The sequence below is a fragment of the Pseudomyrmex gracilis genome, unplaced genomic scaffold (genome assembly GCF_002006095.1).
Source record: "Pseudomyrmex gracilis isolate BER0280 unplaced genomic scaffold, ASM200609v1 scaffold_4, whole genome shotgun sequence".
In the NCBI taxonomy this organism is placed as follows: domain Eukaryota; kingdom Metazoa; phylum Arthropoda; class Insecta; order Hymenoptera; family Formicidae; genus Pseudomyrmex; species Pseudomyrmex gracilis.
This window is the reverse complement of record NW_018020588.1, coordinates 938,510-955,526: the sequence shown is the minus strand read 5'-3', so window position 1 is coordinate 955,526 and position 17,017 is coordinate 938,510. Positions and strand designations below refer to the sequence as shown.

At 37.0% G+C, this 17,017-nt stretch overlaps 1 protein-coding gene across 18 annotated transcripts in view; it reads left to right on the top strand.

The window, feature by feature from the left end:
* Positions 1–17,017, top strand: part of LOC109856977 (voltage-dependent calcium channel type A subunit alpha-1) — a 138,643-nt gene that overhangs the window by 39,546 nt on the left and 82,080 nt on the right. For all 18 annotated transcript variants that reach the window (XM_020432829.1, XM_020432804.1, XM_020432849.1 and 15 more), the window contains exon 2: positions 3,461–3,700. In XM_020432829.1, the coding sequence (XP_020288418.1) occupies positions 3,462–3,700 (239 nt within the window). In that variant the 5' untranslated portion in view covers position 3,461. The remainder of the gene's footprint in view (positions 1–3,460; positions 3,701–17,017) is intronic.

Below are 17,017 nucleotides of genomic sequence, written 5' to 3'. Positions count from 1 at the left end.
AGCGGGGTGCCTAGCAACAGGTTGTGCTACCCTAAAATTTCGGCCAGTGACGCGGCGCGAAAAGCCTCGGTGAGAACTATGCTTTCACCGAATTATATATTTTTTATTTGCTTGTGTGCAGAGCGTAGGCACGTCACATTTTGCATTCGACGTCTCGTTAACTTAAAAAATCCTCGTGAAATCGGGGATAGAAAAGAAACGCGTGTTGATATGTAAACAAATTATATGTTTACACTGAAAAAAAAAAAACAATTTTGTTGAGATAACGAAAATTTGGTCAACCAAATAAAGTGTTTCCCAAACGTGTTTGATTTGATTTGATTTACCAAATTTTGGTTATCTGAACAAAACTGTTTTTTCAGTGTAATATTCATGTTTGATACTATACGTATAATTGATAATAATTTGATCATAAAAATGTTAATAATTATTTCCACATTTAATATCATTTTTTTTTGTAAAAAAAAGTCTCGTATTATTGATAACTTTATCTTATTATTGCAAACAGATAGAACAAATATGTAATCATAATATCCCAGAAAACTGTATGGAAAATATATATTATCGCTTTGTAATTGTATATATAGATATATCTATACACAGTAGATTAGTTTTAATATTGCAATGTACACGCACGTAGATTGTATGTTATTGAAATGTTTGTATTATTGTTGTTTACGTTGTTTTCAATGCGTAATTATATTATATATGAGGTGACAGTACATTCGTTCAGGTGTTTTATATCGATTTTTACTGCGCACACTGTTGCTTCGTTTTCCGAGAATAATTGATGTAACAAATGATCGCGGTTTGACGGAACGATACACGTTGTGAAATGAGGCTCGATGGACTGCCGCGATTTTCTAGAAATAAAAAAAAAAATTTATAAATTGATCATCTCGGGATTTGGAAAATATGAACGAACGATATCGCAATCGGTGATATTCGCTCGCGTGAAACCTCGCGTCCCCGCGATGTGTTGCGCTATAAACGCGAGCATATCTGTCGATTGTGCAGTCAGTACCGGACTGTAATTCTGTTTTGTTCATTCGATACAAAGACAGACCGGGGGCAATAATTCGTTCGCGCAAATAATCGCGCACGAATTGACGTGTTAACACGCGCGCGCGCGCGCCGGTGAATATCCGTCACGATTCAATTCGCGAGAAATCGACGACGATGGAATATTACATTCCGATCATTTCACAAAAATACATTTATTTGTCATAGAATGTAACAAATCCGTTATAAAATATGAAATGTATTTGTGAAGTTAGATGTTTAAACTCGAAATTTTTAGACTCTACATCTTTTCCAGAATATTGTAAAAAAATTTGTAGTTTGTATCTCCGCACTGAAAATTCTTGTCAAATTTTATTTTTTTCAGATTTTATCTTAAATTTAAAAGTCAAACATACAGCATTGGAATTTTACCTTTCGTTGGGTTCGAATTTTACTGTGATTTTATTTCGATGCGTTGAGATAGATAGTATCTCCTAAATTCAATATATCTATCTCGTTTGGCGAATAACGTTTTCAAGTTACGCGAAATTTTCCAGTTTGAACCTCAAGCGCTTTGAGCTACGTTGCAGTTTAGGGAGCGCGCAACATGCAGCAAATATATAATCTATATATAACCAATATATATGTATATATATATATATATATATCCTCCATTCGAAGAGAGTATTTATTTAATGCACACTGATCTCTGTACAGCTCTGTGCGGCTTAGTGTAATGCGTTTGGCGCGAAACTTGACGAAACTCCTAACAAAACTCGCAATGCAGTCCCGAATTTGATATCGAGTAGGAAACAACGACGGAATCGTGGATAATCTCTATATTTGTGTTCGAAAGCACATTGCCTCGGAATATTTACAACGCACGCGCATGCACATCGTCATTAGCCGCGCATTTACATCGTTTAAAAATTGAGTTTATCAATCGTTGTTTTCACTTTAAGAAAAATGACGTGACGGCGTATCAACAGATACGCGTAAAACAATTTCGCATGGCTCTGTTATTTTTCACAAGTTTGAATACAATCTATTATTTATTGTCACATCGTTCAATTTTTCATCGCACTTTAAAAGAGTTATCGAATCGATGTCAACTGAAAATTCAGCAGGCGTGTTATTTACGCCGAAGTTTTATGAAGCTCGATTATAATGCGCTCATGTTTTCTCTTTTCACGCGAAAAACCATTATGTTAAAATATTACTCAGAAGAGAAAACAGGTTTTCCTCTTTTGCGGAATTTTTATTACCCCCATGATTGCAGACTGTCATATAAAGATTTTAATTGCCGTAGAAACTTACGTTTCTTTTTCTCACTTTTTCTTCCTCTCTCTCTCTCTCTCTCTCTCTCTCTCTCAAAATCATACTTTAATGACTTCTTTTGTACACATGTTCTATTCATATTGTGGATTCGCAAACTTGACGCGTTTCCGGTCTCCTTCGTCCGAGGGCAATAAACTCATAGCGGAACGTCGCATTTGAATGATGATTAATCGGATTTCGCAGTATCTAGATAGCGGTGGAGCTTTATTTTCTGTCGTTCCAACCCCGCGACGGACGCTTTCAGGAAATGAAGGGAAGCACGAATGAAAAAAGTGAGTCGCGCTCGTGACGTTTGAAAAGCCACGAAAGGGATCAAGAAGGATCCAATATACGGCGCGCCGAGTAATTAATAGAATATTTCATGCGCATGTATCTGCCGTCTTATCTTTAACGTTGTTCTTGTATAAAGGTGTGTGTTCGTCACGTAAATGGCATTAAAGACTTTCTGTTATTACGTAGGATAAATCGCGTTATCGACAATTATTACGACACCTTTTTTTCTTCTTTACGTGAGACACATAACCGACATTTTCTTATCAATCCTCGATAAGAATCAGACAGGCATTGCTAACAGGCATTAAGAGAAAGAAAAAAAAGGACTATTAATGGCTCGTGCGCGAGTCAGAATAGACGAGCACGAGTGCTCGATCGCGTGACTGCCGGCCGTCACTGATGCGCCGAGATTAGGCCAGTCAACGTAACCTAATTAACGAAAGAACATTCAGCTGGATTTCTACGATGCTTCATTACGTTCATCATGTGCATTTTTTTTTTTTTTGATGCGGTCGGAGATTTTGAATTTGAAATATAAAGAACATCCTCGGACTTAAAATAATCAACATAAAAAAAACATTTAAATAATTAACATTCGGCATGTTAATTATTTAATTTTTTGATTTTTAGTTTATTGTTTATGTCAAGATGTGCGCGACGTGTGTAACGTAACATGTCACGTTACATCGATTCTGGTTTTATGTAATTTTTTTAAATGTAATTTATACGCGCTGAGATATGTATTCGGTTTTAGTTTTTCATTTTTTATTTATTTTTTTTAAATGTAATTATACATTGATGTATTCAACGTTTTTATTCATATAGAATCGATTTTTGTGTTTTTCAGGATGCTGGGTGGTGTGGGTGGTCGACACGTGTCTACACGTCGACGTGGCAGCATTCCGCTTATGCGAGTGGGTCTTTCTGGTTATGGCGCGACCACATCCGGCGGGGGAAATGCGATCGACGGCGAGACGACGCAAGAACCGGTGCCCAAGTATGCCGCCAGAAGAAGGAGGGCCGTCACCACCAGCGATCACAAGAGTTGTGCCCTCATACAGACACGACTCAAGCTTGGCGATATTATGTGAGTTTTAATATTGTCACTTTTATTTAATCTCTTTTAGCGACAAATATTTATAATTTTATGAAAACATTTAAAACGGTGTCACAACTAAAAGGGTAGTTCGCGATATCAGCGCAATCTGTGTTACCGACATCGTTTCAACCCCTTTTATCGCTGTACCGACTCGATGTCGGTACAGCACAGTTATGGATAACATTGATAAGGGGTATCAAACGGTACATGTTGTACCGTGATAAAGCAGGATTCGCTGCAGAAGGTTTCGATCAGTGACAGTTGTCGGTAATATTTTTCATCCCCGTATTTTCACCCTCAAGCAAGCGTCGGTAAGAGGGCTCGTAATTCCAAGCTACCCTGATAGATAACCCTGATAGAACATCCGTATATATTTGATAACTATATATCACCCGTCGAATCAGTATCGATACACCATAATAAAGAGCAGCTGAATAAAAAATTTATAATTTCTTGCGAGAATCGAAGTCTTTTAGTGTATCTTTTGATTTTTAAAACACTTACATTAACATTATCTTTGTAGAAAGACGTACAATTCGTTAAATAATTTTTTCCTTATCTATAAACAATCAAAATAACAAAACAATAATAGAAATATAAGAAAACAATATAATTATGTAAAATATTTAACTTAGTAATGCACAATATATAATATATATATTTATATAACAAAATAAAAGTTATGTAACATTCAACAATAATTATTGTGTCGTTTTGTTTCTTTATAATTTTGCGAATTGATCTCGTGAATGTATCCGCCAATGATAAACCGAGCCTTCGGTCACGTCAAAAGATGGTGCCAGATGAAAGCTGCGTCTGGCCATATCAGGTCATGCACTACTGCGGCCGAATTAAAGTCTAATGTAGCGAGGTGTCTGTACTCCCCTCGCGGCCGTCCGCTCGTTCCGTTCGGCTTTACACGCTATCGATTACTCTTCGATTGTTTGGCCGTTACTTTCTATTTCCAGCAACGCGGGGCTGTCGCCGGCCGTTCACCAGCGAATCTAATTACGATCTCTCTCTCTCTCTCTTCGTCGGCCATCGTTTTCGCAACGTTCCTTCCTATATTTTCGTCGTATTTCTTATATCTCTTCAAAAACGTAGATTTGAGGAGCGCTTTCTATTTTCGAAATGAGCACGTCGGTCATCTTACCCTATCTCATGAATATCAAATCGGCAAACTGCCAATATGCACTTTTTACCTCGGGCGATAAGATTTACGATTCATCCTTGCGCGCGACGCGCACGAGATACTCTTTTATTCGAATAATTACTTTTTTTTTTTTTTTTTTATCACAGTCTCTCGCGTCTTGTGCGAACGTCCGTAACCTTTTTCTGACATTCTTGCTTGTTACGCTCTCTTGTTACGTTATACGCTCCGCAAGTATCTCATGATTCTTATTATCTGCGCTGACATTATTCTATTAGAGAAAAAAATATTATTTACATGATCGTGTAATTCGTCCGCGGTATCATCGCGTTAACTATACTTGTCTATATCCCCCCACTCGCGATACCGGATAAATTAATATCTATTTCTCTCTTTTGCCATCTCTCTTCGATGTTTATTTTTTTTATTTTTTATTTTTTTTATGTACTCGTACGATTACGATTCGAGTAATCGGCAATATTATGTAAAAATAACTGTCCTATTTTTTCTCTATAATGGAGTATTTCACATTCAACAATATTGTGCAACAAATCCGGACAGTCTAGATACTCTCGATGCTTGTTATATTTCGAGTTCGTTTTTATTTGTATATTTCTATGTACAATCATTTTTCGATAAAGGGTCTCATATCGATGATTCTAATCGTGACACGATTGGCAATCGGATGAGCGTTCTCGAAGCTCACCTTCTCTCGCTCTCTAAATCTTTCTGTCTCTCTCGGTTTCTCGCAAAAATAGAATCAATAAAAGGAATCGACGTTACGTGGAAGTAGGTCTGCGCGCTATCCCGCGAGTCAACTCGACAAGGTTCTCGACCTTTGCTATTAAGGGACGTACCTATTCGAGCGCCGCGCCGCGCCGCGCCGATCTGAGAACACCTTCCTTTATTTATCACGCTCGATTCCGCGTTGTCTTCTCTGTCGCTGGTGGATCGATGTTCCCTCTCTTATCCCCTTCCCCCCCTGACTGACAGATTTTATTAACGAGCGTCAATCGATGCCGCCTCGAGTGCTCGCGACATAGTGTGAAATTCGCCAAATCTGGGCTAAATCAGAATATCGTATTAGATCGCATGCACATATACACACACAACTGTGTACTGCGAATATGTTTAATATTGCGTACATTTTATCACATTTACTCTGTCTTGGGATTATTTTGAACGGTGTATTTTTAGAATATATAATTATATTTTTAGAACATATAGCACACATATAATTCATATTTAACTTTTATCTTGTATTATTATTTAAATAATGACATTTATTTTTATCGTATTGCGGAAAAGTATCTCGTCAATTTTGTTTTACGTTCAAAACAATTTTTTTCTGTAAATGAAAACCTTCAGTGAGATATGTTTTTGTTTCTATTTTATTGTTATTACGTAGATATTCCGTACTGTCGCATCAAGCGCACATCACACCGAGGAAAACCAACTTCTAGCAAGAGTCGCACATGGCGGTCCCAAATCCCATGCATTGCTAGAGCATCCCCGGCCATGTTAGGCGCATGCAAAAGCCCCCGAACGATACCATCTAACCCTGATCGGTACTAACCCTGAAACCGGACCCACTCCCGTGCGCTTTCAGACACACGCCACTCTTTTCACGATTTTTACATTGCTACAGTTTGTCTAATTATGCGCCTTGCAACGCTGTACAAAGTGACTGTGTAACGAACAATCTTCAATTTAAAGAAAGATGCTTCAAAGATGATTTTTTATTTTTTTTTTTGCATGACAAACTCGACTTGCATACAGCGTGTCGTGAAAAAAGTATCGAATTAGAATAAAGATATTTTTTTGTGGAACCTGCGTCGAGAGTCGGTGTGAGTTTTCAATATCGATTTTCGTCGCGTTGTCGAATCGGTACTGGATATACCATTTTTGGAGGATATTCGAAACAGTTTCAGAACGATGAACAAAATTCGTGACATCCGATCGACACGACAACGGTCTTCGTCCGTTTCCTTCTGTCTTCTTTTCTTTTTTTTTCGGTTTCGTTACTGACTCGATCTTTCCTTGTCTCGAATCGAAACGATGAATCGAGTCGCAGAGTCGAGTCACCTCGGCGCGGTCGTGTGTTTCAGGCTGGCTGGCTGCCGCTGCCGCCACCGCCGCCGCCGCCGCCGCCGCCGCCACCACCACCGTGAATCAATACCCGCATTGCGCGTGCCACCTCTCTTTCTCTCTCCCTCGTCTGGCCTGTACTACCCTCTACTTCTCTCTCTGCTTCTTGCTCGCTCTCCGTGAACACTTCTCAGTTGCTCTTCGTCAACGCGCGTTCTTTCTCTTTTGCTCATATCTTCTGTCTCTCTCTCTCTCTCTCTTTCTCTCTCTCTCTCTCTCCCTCCCTTATTCTTCATGCGCGCACTCTTATTTTCTCTCTCGTTCTTCTAGCTTCTGTTTCTTCCACAATTTTGCCCTATCTTATCCTCCTACAATTTTTCTCTCTTTCTCTTTCCTTGTCATGATACACTGCAGCCAGTATCACACTACACAGTCTGTATCTTTTCTATTTCTTTATATTGTTATTCCTTACATATCGTGTTCTTTTTTGCGTCCTAAAGCAAGCAAACTAAAGATCAGAGAGACGCGAATTAATGACAGCCGAGCAGGGAAAGTGACGAACACGTGAGACAAATGGAGAACTTCCGTTTTTAAGGGTTGGACAACCCCTGCGTGAGAGAACGGCGTGTCTTGCGGAAAAAACATTCGGAAACCCACCCACTCACCCGCCCACGCCGACCTGACGTCTTTGCTAGGCACGCTTTTTCTTCGGGAATGCGGAAGTGCGGAAGTGCCTTCCGCCGAGTCGTTTATGCGGACTCACCGATTCGCAGCGTGAGACCGTCAGCTGCGATTCTCAGGATAACCCGGTCAATGCTCTTAACGTTTCTTCCTCACAGTTTTGCAAATGAATGTATTTTTGCGCGAAAAATACATTCATTTGCAAAACTGAGCAGAGTTTGGCAATAATAAAACTTCTTAACGACTTCGACAACATTGTCTGACTGTTGTGTGTTTTTACTACTGAAAATTTTGATCATGTATGTTTGTTACATTCGCAAACATTTGACGTAAAATTGTTTTCTTATTTGCTGTTTGTATTTATTCTTCTGTTTGTTTAAGAAGTGTTTGCTTCGAATTTTTAAGCCATCGAAAATTTGCAGCGGTGTTGCGACGATTTTAAAAGAATTTTAGTCCAGCGATTAATATTGACGCGACGTTTCAGAGATATCGCTTTTTCTAACTTTAGACGGACGATAATTCTCCTCTCGTTTTACGGTGCAGATAAAATTGTCAAATAGAGGGAACAAATAGTATAGGGTGTTTGCCACTATCAAAGTCAACGTTGTCGTCGCCGACGTCGAGGAGACATTGGCTTTCTACCCCGAGAGATGCTAAACTTACAGAGAACAGAGGCAGACTTGCGGGAAAACCATGTACATGGAAATCAACCCACGCAGTTCCGTTTTATCACTTGACGTCACTCGGTTTTGAGTTATTCTCAGCGCGGGGCAAAGCCGGCGCATATACGGAAAAAAAAAATGTGTTGTAATTTATTACTTATACATAGTGAAGTCTGAAAACGTTTTTTGAAACAGAGAGTTAAAGCGGTGATTAAAATCGGAGAATTAAGAATTAAGAGCGTGTGCCTTGAATACTTGTGTTTTTAGTTTTAAAAGTAAATATGTAATTTTACGTAAATTAAAAAAGTTTCGAGAAACTTTTAATGGAAAACTTTTCATGTAATATCGCAAAATCTTTATGATCTAGGTTTTGGCACACAAGAAACATAATATTCAAGTGTTTTGCGAGCTGTTACTGCTTTATAAACACTTTAAAATCACTTGAATGTTTTTGCACAATTTAATTTAATTAATCTATCACGTTGTCGATGACGCCGAAGACGTTAGTTTCTTGCATTTTTAAAAATCAATAAATTTTTATTTTAATTAGAAAAAGCTGACATTTAGGGTTATTAGAAAGTGCATCGAGTAACATGGCTATACATATTTCTTTTTCAATCAATAAGATAAGTTGATCATGGTTGGTTTAATAATGTTAAAGGATTTGATGATTATGCGACGGTACATCGGAGATAAACTACATGTGACACCTGTTGTTTACGCGTTCGCATTAATATAAAACGCTCATATTAATATGTAACGCTCGCGCACGCGTCGAGAAACAGCTGTTAAATATATGTATTGTACGGTTCTTGTTTTCCTCAATAATCGAAAACGCTTAGAAAAACTTTTACACACGAGGCAAATCAACGCGAATAGATTTCACAGGGGGAAAAAAAATTCTAAACAATCGTTAAACTTTTGCCGCTAACTTTTCTGATCCCAACAGTTGAGGTCGTTATTCAAAAACTAAAAAATTCACTTTTCTCTTATTCGACTTTTAAACTTTCTTAACTTCCCGCCGCTTTTAAAACTATCATTATTGCCGTAGAACAAATTATGATTAAAAAAAGATTATGAAGAACATATAAGAACTTTTTTGTTCACATGCAATTTGATTTTGAGAAACTCGCGAACATTAATAGATAAAAAAGTAAACTTGCAAGGAAAAACGCTTGTGAAATATTTAGAAATTATCCCTGCGGCACGATTAAATTAGCAGAGCAGTAACTATCAGCACAACCCACGCGTCAGGGTTCTGACATTTCCCTGATATTTACGAAAATTAGTTTGCCATTAACCGGCGAACCTTTTATTTTTCCTTCGCACGCACGCATAGTTGAAGCGAACCCCTCGGCATCTTCAATGTATCGATATGTATTTTTAATACAAAGTCTAGTTTAATATGTATTGTTTTTATATTTTCTCTCTGTTTGGCATCTTGTTAATATAAGGATAATGAAATAAAAATATTTTATTATATTATACAAGTTGTTTTAAAAATAACGTACGCGGGACAAAACGTCGCGCTATTTTTTTATATTATTTGAGTGTTGACTTTGTTTGTTTTTAAGAAAAATAGCGTCTCTATAGCTTTTTTGCGTTCTATTAAATTAAAAAAACAATGTATAATATAATTAAATTATTAATATTTTTTTTTCAAACATTTGAGCGTGTGTTTCTCACTTTTGTTTGTCCTGCGTGTTGTTTTAAAGAGACAACAACAGAAGTGTAACTTCTTCTGAAATTCTCTTTTCGCGCGCGCGTGCATAAACAAGTTTTGTATCGGAACGATAAAGCGAAATTTCACAAAGTGCGCGTGAAAGTTTCAAGCTCGCCCGAGATGCTCTCGGTTTACTCTCGATGAAAACGTAGAGACGATGTCATCGTCTGTGCGAGGTCAGTAAACTCCGGCGACTACTGCCATTAATCTGTCGCGTTCTCTCAGGGATAATATTTCGTAATAAAACGCCACGCGCGCGCGCGCGCGCGCAACGGTGTGTCCGGCTGCTCTGGGCAACCCTCTTTTATTTCGCTACGCTTCCGGATCTTGATATGTCGTCCGGAGATTTGGAACGATCTTATTTATCTCGACCGAAAGTCATAAATCTAAACGAAAGACTCGTTCAAAAACAAGATATAAAATTAACATTTCGACAATAAAACTTTACAATCCAATCGCTTTGACGACGTAAAAGAATTGTCTCGTCATTACTTGCCGAAAACTCTAATTAGAATGAACTTTAGAGTGAACAGCATATCTAAATTATTGTAAATGTTTGTACGTGTTCCGCTTGCGTTACACGTCTGTGAACACGTAAAGAAAATAAATTAAATCTCGAGAGTCGACGTTCGATCGAGAATAAAAAGGAGATCGTGTGATGTGTGAAAACACTATTGTTTCTATCTCGCAAGGAGACATAAATCTATTTGTCTTTGCTACTATATGTACAAAATATAGACTCGTGTCGCGAGAACTCATTCTCAAGACGATTTAGTCAACAAAATGAACAATATTTACGTGTGTATTCGATATGTATCATAAAAAAAAAACTTTTTTCTCTTAAAAGAAAATGCTACATGCGTGCACGTAGTCATATACCTTTAGAAATCGTTTTACGTGTATCGAAAGAATATAAATTGCAAACGAATTAAATTAATAAATAAACTGTAAATTAATTTAAGCTATAATTAATTTACATTAATCGTAGAATAATTAAATTAAAGATACAAACAATCTTGAAACTAAAGAGAACTCTCTCGGAACTCGTTGTGGTTCAGATCAAACGTAAAATAAAAACAAAAAAGTACAAATCAAAACGCCAAGTTGGAAAACGGGCTGAAAAATTATTACATAATATAATAAATAATTATTTCCAAATATTTTATATTTGTATATAGTTTTAGCTTTCTTTAGTCGATATTAAAGAATTATAATGTGAAATAGTATGTATTATAAATTATGAATAATATAAAAATTTGAAAAAATTACGTACACGACATACGCACCAGAAAAAAATATAAAGCGAGCCAAAAATATTATATTATGATCACATTAAAAAGTAATGTAAGATAAAAACTCTCTTGCGATCTTCGCGAATGGCTTATTGATTCAACGAGAGAGGTGATTAGGTGAAAGTATACACGGTGATTGTAGTAAGGCTCGATAACAAGCGGATCGGATAATAAGCAGACAAAGGCTGCGATAGGGAGAAGCGCTGGCAGTTTTAAATACGCCGGCCCTGACGATCTTGCCGTGTCGAAGACCAGCACCAGATGACACAGCTAATGAGGCTCGGATAACTTGACTTACGAAGCCTTCGTACGCGCACGATTACCCGTCACAGTTCTCTCCCATCGACGGGCAACACCGATGAAGTCGTTATACGATAGCAAATCGCGCGGGGCCATTGCCCGGGTTGTTTTGCAGATCGATGGAGCTTCGTCCGGCAAACGTAAATTTCTTGGACGATACTTCCTTCCGATTCTCTCTCGTAACGCGGAGGATTTATATCTTTCTTGCTCGCGCGAACTTAGTGCACGGGAAGCGGCCAACTTTGCTACCGGATTCTTTATTTCCGCTCGGTATATTTTCTCTCAGAGATCGCTCGCAGGAAGGGAGTCTCATCGGGGTTTCGAAGGAGTCGTTCTCTTGGATTTATATACGTGCCCAAAAAATTGGCCTTCAACAATTATCTCTCACATTGTTGTAACAAATATTAGAACGGTTAATTATATTAAATTCTTTCTCGTTTATCATGTTAAAAGCTCAAGCGGTTGTAGTGTGATTATAACGTGACATTTAAAAACAAATGTGAAAAAACAAATAATAATTTTTTAATATCGTCCGGAAGTTTGGAAAAGGAATAAAAAGTGGCAGCGCTTAAAAAAAAATTGTGATTTAAAGAAATCTACCGGAAACACAGGGTTTGATATTTCAGAGAGCTTTTCTATGTTGAATACCATCTTATCGCGAGAAACGCGTTCGTTTGTCTGTTTGTTAGCGCGTGGCATAATAGAACCTTCGCGATTGTGAAGAAAATGAAATTATTGCTGTCTCTTAGGGAAAGGCACGTGGCTTCGCTTCTCACTGAGCGAGTTTCTTCTTTGTCCGCTCACTGAGGTGTCGTTTTGTGTAACGGAGCTTTTCGCAGATTTCATTTAATCGTAATTCTTTTCCTCGCTACTTATCTCGTACACATACATATATTATACAAGCAAACATCTATCTAACCTAACACCACTAGTTATATATCTCTCTCAAATAAATTACTCATATAGTAAACAGTTTTTCTCAAACACTGTTGCGCAAGTATTGTGTGATTCGAGATTAGCGAGAGATAATTTATATTATTTATAAACAACAAAGAAGAACATATGCATTCATTCCGAAGCAATTATTCAATAAATTTTCGTTTTTAGCGAGAACAATGAGTTTTCACTCTTTCTTTCGTTAAACGTTAAATTTAATTTAAATAATTTATGATTTGTGGAATTTTTCGCGAGAGATTATGTGAGAGAATGACCCAGATTTTTTAAATTTTAAATTTACAGGAGTTCCCACGCGCAATCAGGGAGTATGGAGTTTCAGCCTCTAAATGAATCTGTCACTTAGAAGTGGTTGCGGTCGAAGGGCTCGAAAGGGAGAGCCGCCCGACACAATCGATCTGTCCGCGATATCGAATTATCTACCCGTGCAGTCTTTCATGGCGACCGACGTTTTTAGCCATGGGAGCCCCCATGGAAACGCTTACAGTGGCGCGCTATGTTTCTAGGTCGATCTTTATTGGACGATACGAACGTGACGTTATCGGTGGGGCCGCGCTTTGACAGACCGATCGTGTGATTCGATTAAAATTCTCTACTTTCTGTATAGCATAAACCGCGCGAATGCGACGTTATAGCGGACCATCCGACGGATGACGAAAGCCGCAGGCCAACGACGTTGTTTTCGTCACTGTTATTGTCGCCACGTGAAAGTTATATACGGGAAAATCGATTCTTGACGAGTCGAAACTGTCCAGAGGAGCGTAAAAAGACGAGCGTAAAACTGCGCCGAAAAAGTACGCGAAAGTTCAAGTCGGAAACAAAATCCATGATTCATTTTTATTCTCGTTTGAATTCGTCAAAACAGGCCTGAAAATAGGTGTTCTACCTCTCACACACAAAGATGTTTCTCGAGCAAATAAAGAATTTTTTCAACAATACGTTCACACATATTTTATGTTCTTCAACGCACACATTTGTATTTAAAATATCAAGTTTGAATAATGCGACAGTTAGTACGCGATCATTCGCGAGTTTTACTTATGTATTTCCAAGTTGCGATGGTCGAAAACCGGCGAGCGACGGAAATGCCATCGATGCCGATGGCGTCGTTGATGTCATCGGCATGCTTCCGAAATGACGTTACATTTAAGCTAACTAGTAGCTGTATATATGGCGCATACACGGCATACCTATCTATCCTGTATGTTATCCCGCGTACGTAGTGACTTTCGACCTTTAACGTAAGTTCGACGAGGAAGTTGGATGAGCTCGTATAGCGAGAATGGACATGTTATGTTGCACTCGTTACACGTCGGAGTTATTTCACTTCTCAAGATATCGTCAAAATTACTGCTCGAAAAGGCGCACCGGTGATGATCACGTGATATCGCGAACGAGAAACGATGGAACACACGAAGCGAGATTATTAACAAGTGATGTACTATAATTTTCTTATCCTTCGTACAATGTAAAGATGATTCGAACAATATTCCACATTTTTTCATCATTTTAGAGAAAAGTTAAATCCAATTAAATATACACGTTATTTATTTGAGAGAAAAAGACCCCGCTTGAGACAGTGCATATTGTTAAAGCAAAAAAGAGTTACGCGCAATTGTTTTTTGCGTCCTTTCGGCGAATCGAATCAATCGAAGCGGAATCAATTATTATTTAACAAGTGTATCGTTTATTCATTTCGAATTACATTCTTATCGTTTATTAAGTTACCCGCTGGCTAAATTAATTATACTCGTCTGTGTATATCGGCCTGTGCCTTGCTCAAAGCTATTTCAGACAGCAATCGCGCGCGATCATCCAAGAGAGGAAGCCTGGTATATTAAGTCACAAAGAGAGAGAGAGAGATCTACTTTTTCGTTACTCTTTGGATCATTCTTTCTTATAAATATCGAATGTACTCAAAAAGAAAATTATGTAGATAGAAAACGAAATTTTCCTGTATATTACTTTTTCAAGTAGTACACTTACGATGGTTTTTTTTAAATACATATCTGCAACGTGTGCGCAAGATTATTTATTTATTCTTAGCTTAATATTTTTTCTTCATCATTTTGGTTACATTTTTAAGAATATAAATGATAATAAATAGTTTGTCGTATATAATAATTGTTTGTTATATAATAATAGTTTGTTATGTAATAATATATTTTATAACGGTACATTGTTATTTATAATAATATATTTTTGATACATGTATATATATATATATATAGATATAATGATAAATATTTTGTTTTTAAAGAATATTATATAAAATGATAAATGTTATTGTTGTCACAGACGTTAAAATTTTTTGAATGTTAAACTCTTTTTATTACTGTCTTTTATGTGCTTCTTTTAGAAAAGAAGCACTTGATGTGCGAATTAAGTGCATCAGCTTAATTGCACCACGCGACGTGCAACCGCATTCTCCCACTTTGTACTCGAACAAGAAAAATCTCTTTCGCGCTTCTGTCTTTGTCTTTGCGTCCTCGTTTAGTTTTCTTCTCCATCAAAGTGCAACGTGATTGAGACGAAGCTATTCTCTATAGATAGCGTCGTTGCACAAACTATCGCAAAAAACCCGACGGTATATTTTAGTAATACCAAAAATCAAATGAAAAACGGAAATGTGTCTACCTCGTAGATATTGAAATATCGATGAAAATCTTTATTAACACTAAAACCAGTATATCTGGTTTGAGCACATCTGTCGATTTGACGGGTATTTAGAACATTTTATTCATTATTGCTTTTAATTTCTTTAATATTTAACTAATTAATTAACAAAAAAGCTTTCAGCTACAAAGACCAAGATTTGACCCAGATTTGTTCTCATCATACATTTGAAATGACATAAGCACCTCAATAATTTCTACAACTTAAAATAAGAAATTTAAAATTTATTTCATTATTTTGACAAGTTTGGTTTTTATTCTAGTGTTAAGAAATTCGAAAAATTTTATGGTTTTATGTTTGTAAGAGTATGTGTGCGGTGCATACGTGTGCATAGACAAATTATTATTCTCTCTATTCTTCATTATATTTTTTTTTTATTTCACACTCTTTATAATACTTTATCATACTGTCTTATATGTCAATTTGTCGCTCTTCAAAGGTTTCCGGTCTCCTTAATTCTTTTGAGGTAATCTCGTTACATCGAGCAGTGATGACGGTACATTGTATAAAAGCGTAGTGTGTGCGAACGAGTAAAAAAAGTAATCAATACAATGTAAAATTATTATGACTGATAATTATCGTATATTATAAAATTGTTCTACGGTGGCGACGACACGTCAACCCCCACGATCACCTACGCGTCTGTCGGCAATCTATTTGGCTGGGAATGGAAGAAAAACGCGAGAATAGTAGCATTAAGAGAGAAAGAACTGGCGAGGCAGTAAGCAGTTGAGAGAAGAGTTCGACGTCCCACATTCTACCCTTCTGGCAACTGATCGTCTTCCTCCTACTCGATCTCTTGTCTCTTCTTGCCCTTCCTACAAGCTTTCCCACGCTGAAAATCTTCCCGCAGAGATGTCATCATGATTGACTCTTCTCATGGGATATCGTAGTTGACTTTTCGCAACCAGAGTCGTTATCTTCATTTTCAATTTTAATTAAAGTAAATTAAATTTCTCTCTGTCGCGTGACATATGGAGCGAATTACTCATTAATTTGTTTGAAAATAAATTGCTTTTGAGAGTTATTGTAATAATGAAAGAGTTTTAATTCTCCATGTCAGTTGTAACTTATAGATGATATAAAAAGAGAGAGAAAGAGAGAGAGAATGCTTCAAATATTGCAGACCGAATGAGACAGATAGTTTTAATTTATATTTTATTACTCCGCTATTTCTCTCTTTTACTCTCACTCTCTATCTATCTGTCTATTTATCTACCTACCTATCTATTCATCTGTCTGTTTCTCTCTTGAACATTTCTTTTTCATTACTTGTTTTCTGCTTAAGATAACAAATGTTCAGTTCTGCTTTTAACTGACGATTCAATCGAAAAATGACGGTCTGCTTTAATTGCGATCACAGTACACCTCGTTGCGTTTATTGTTTCGTCGAGATGTGATCTCGGTGGGAAGAAGGTTGAAGATAGAGTGCGAGTGAGACAAAAGTTCGGATTGGACAATGCGACCGCGATGATGAGACGGCCCTTAACCCTTCCGCGCCTGATGACTCCGATATCAGGTCACCTGACGTCATTTTTTCTTTTTCAACAAAACATTTATAATTACTGTGTGTTCAAAAAAATTGCTATTTGTGAAATAAAGAAGATTTTAATTTAAATGATAAAACTAAAATATATGTCGCGCGATGTATAAAAATGAATATCTTTCATCTCTTTGTGAGTTTATGAAAAAAACTACAGTTTTAGAAAAAATATTTAAAAAATATTCTTATGTTGTATGAAGTATTATAATATATATATATATATATATATATATATA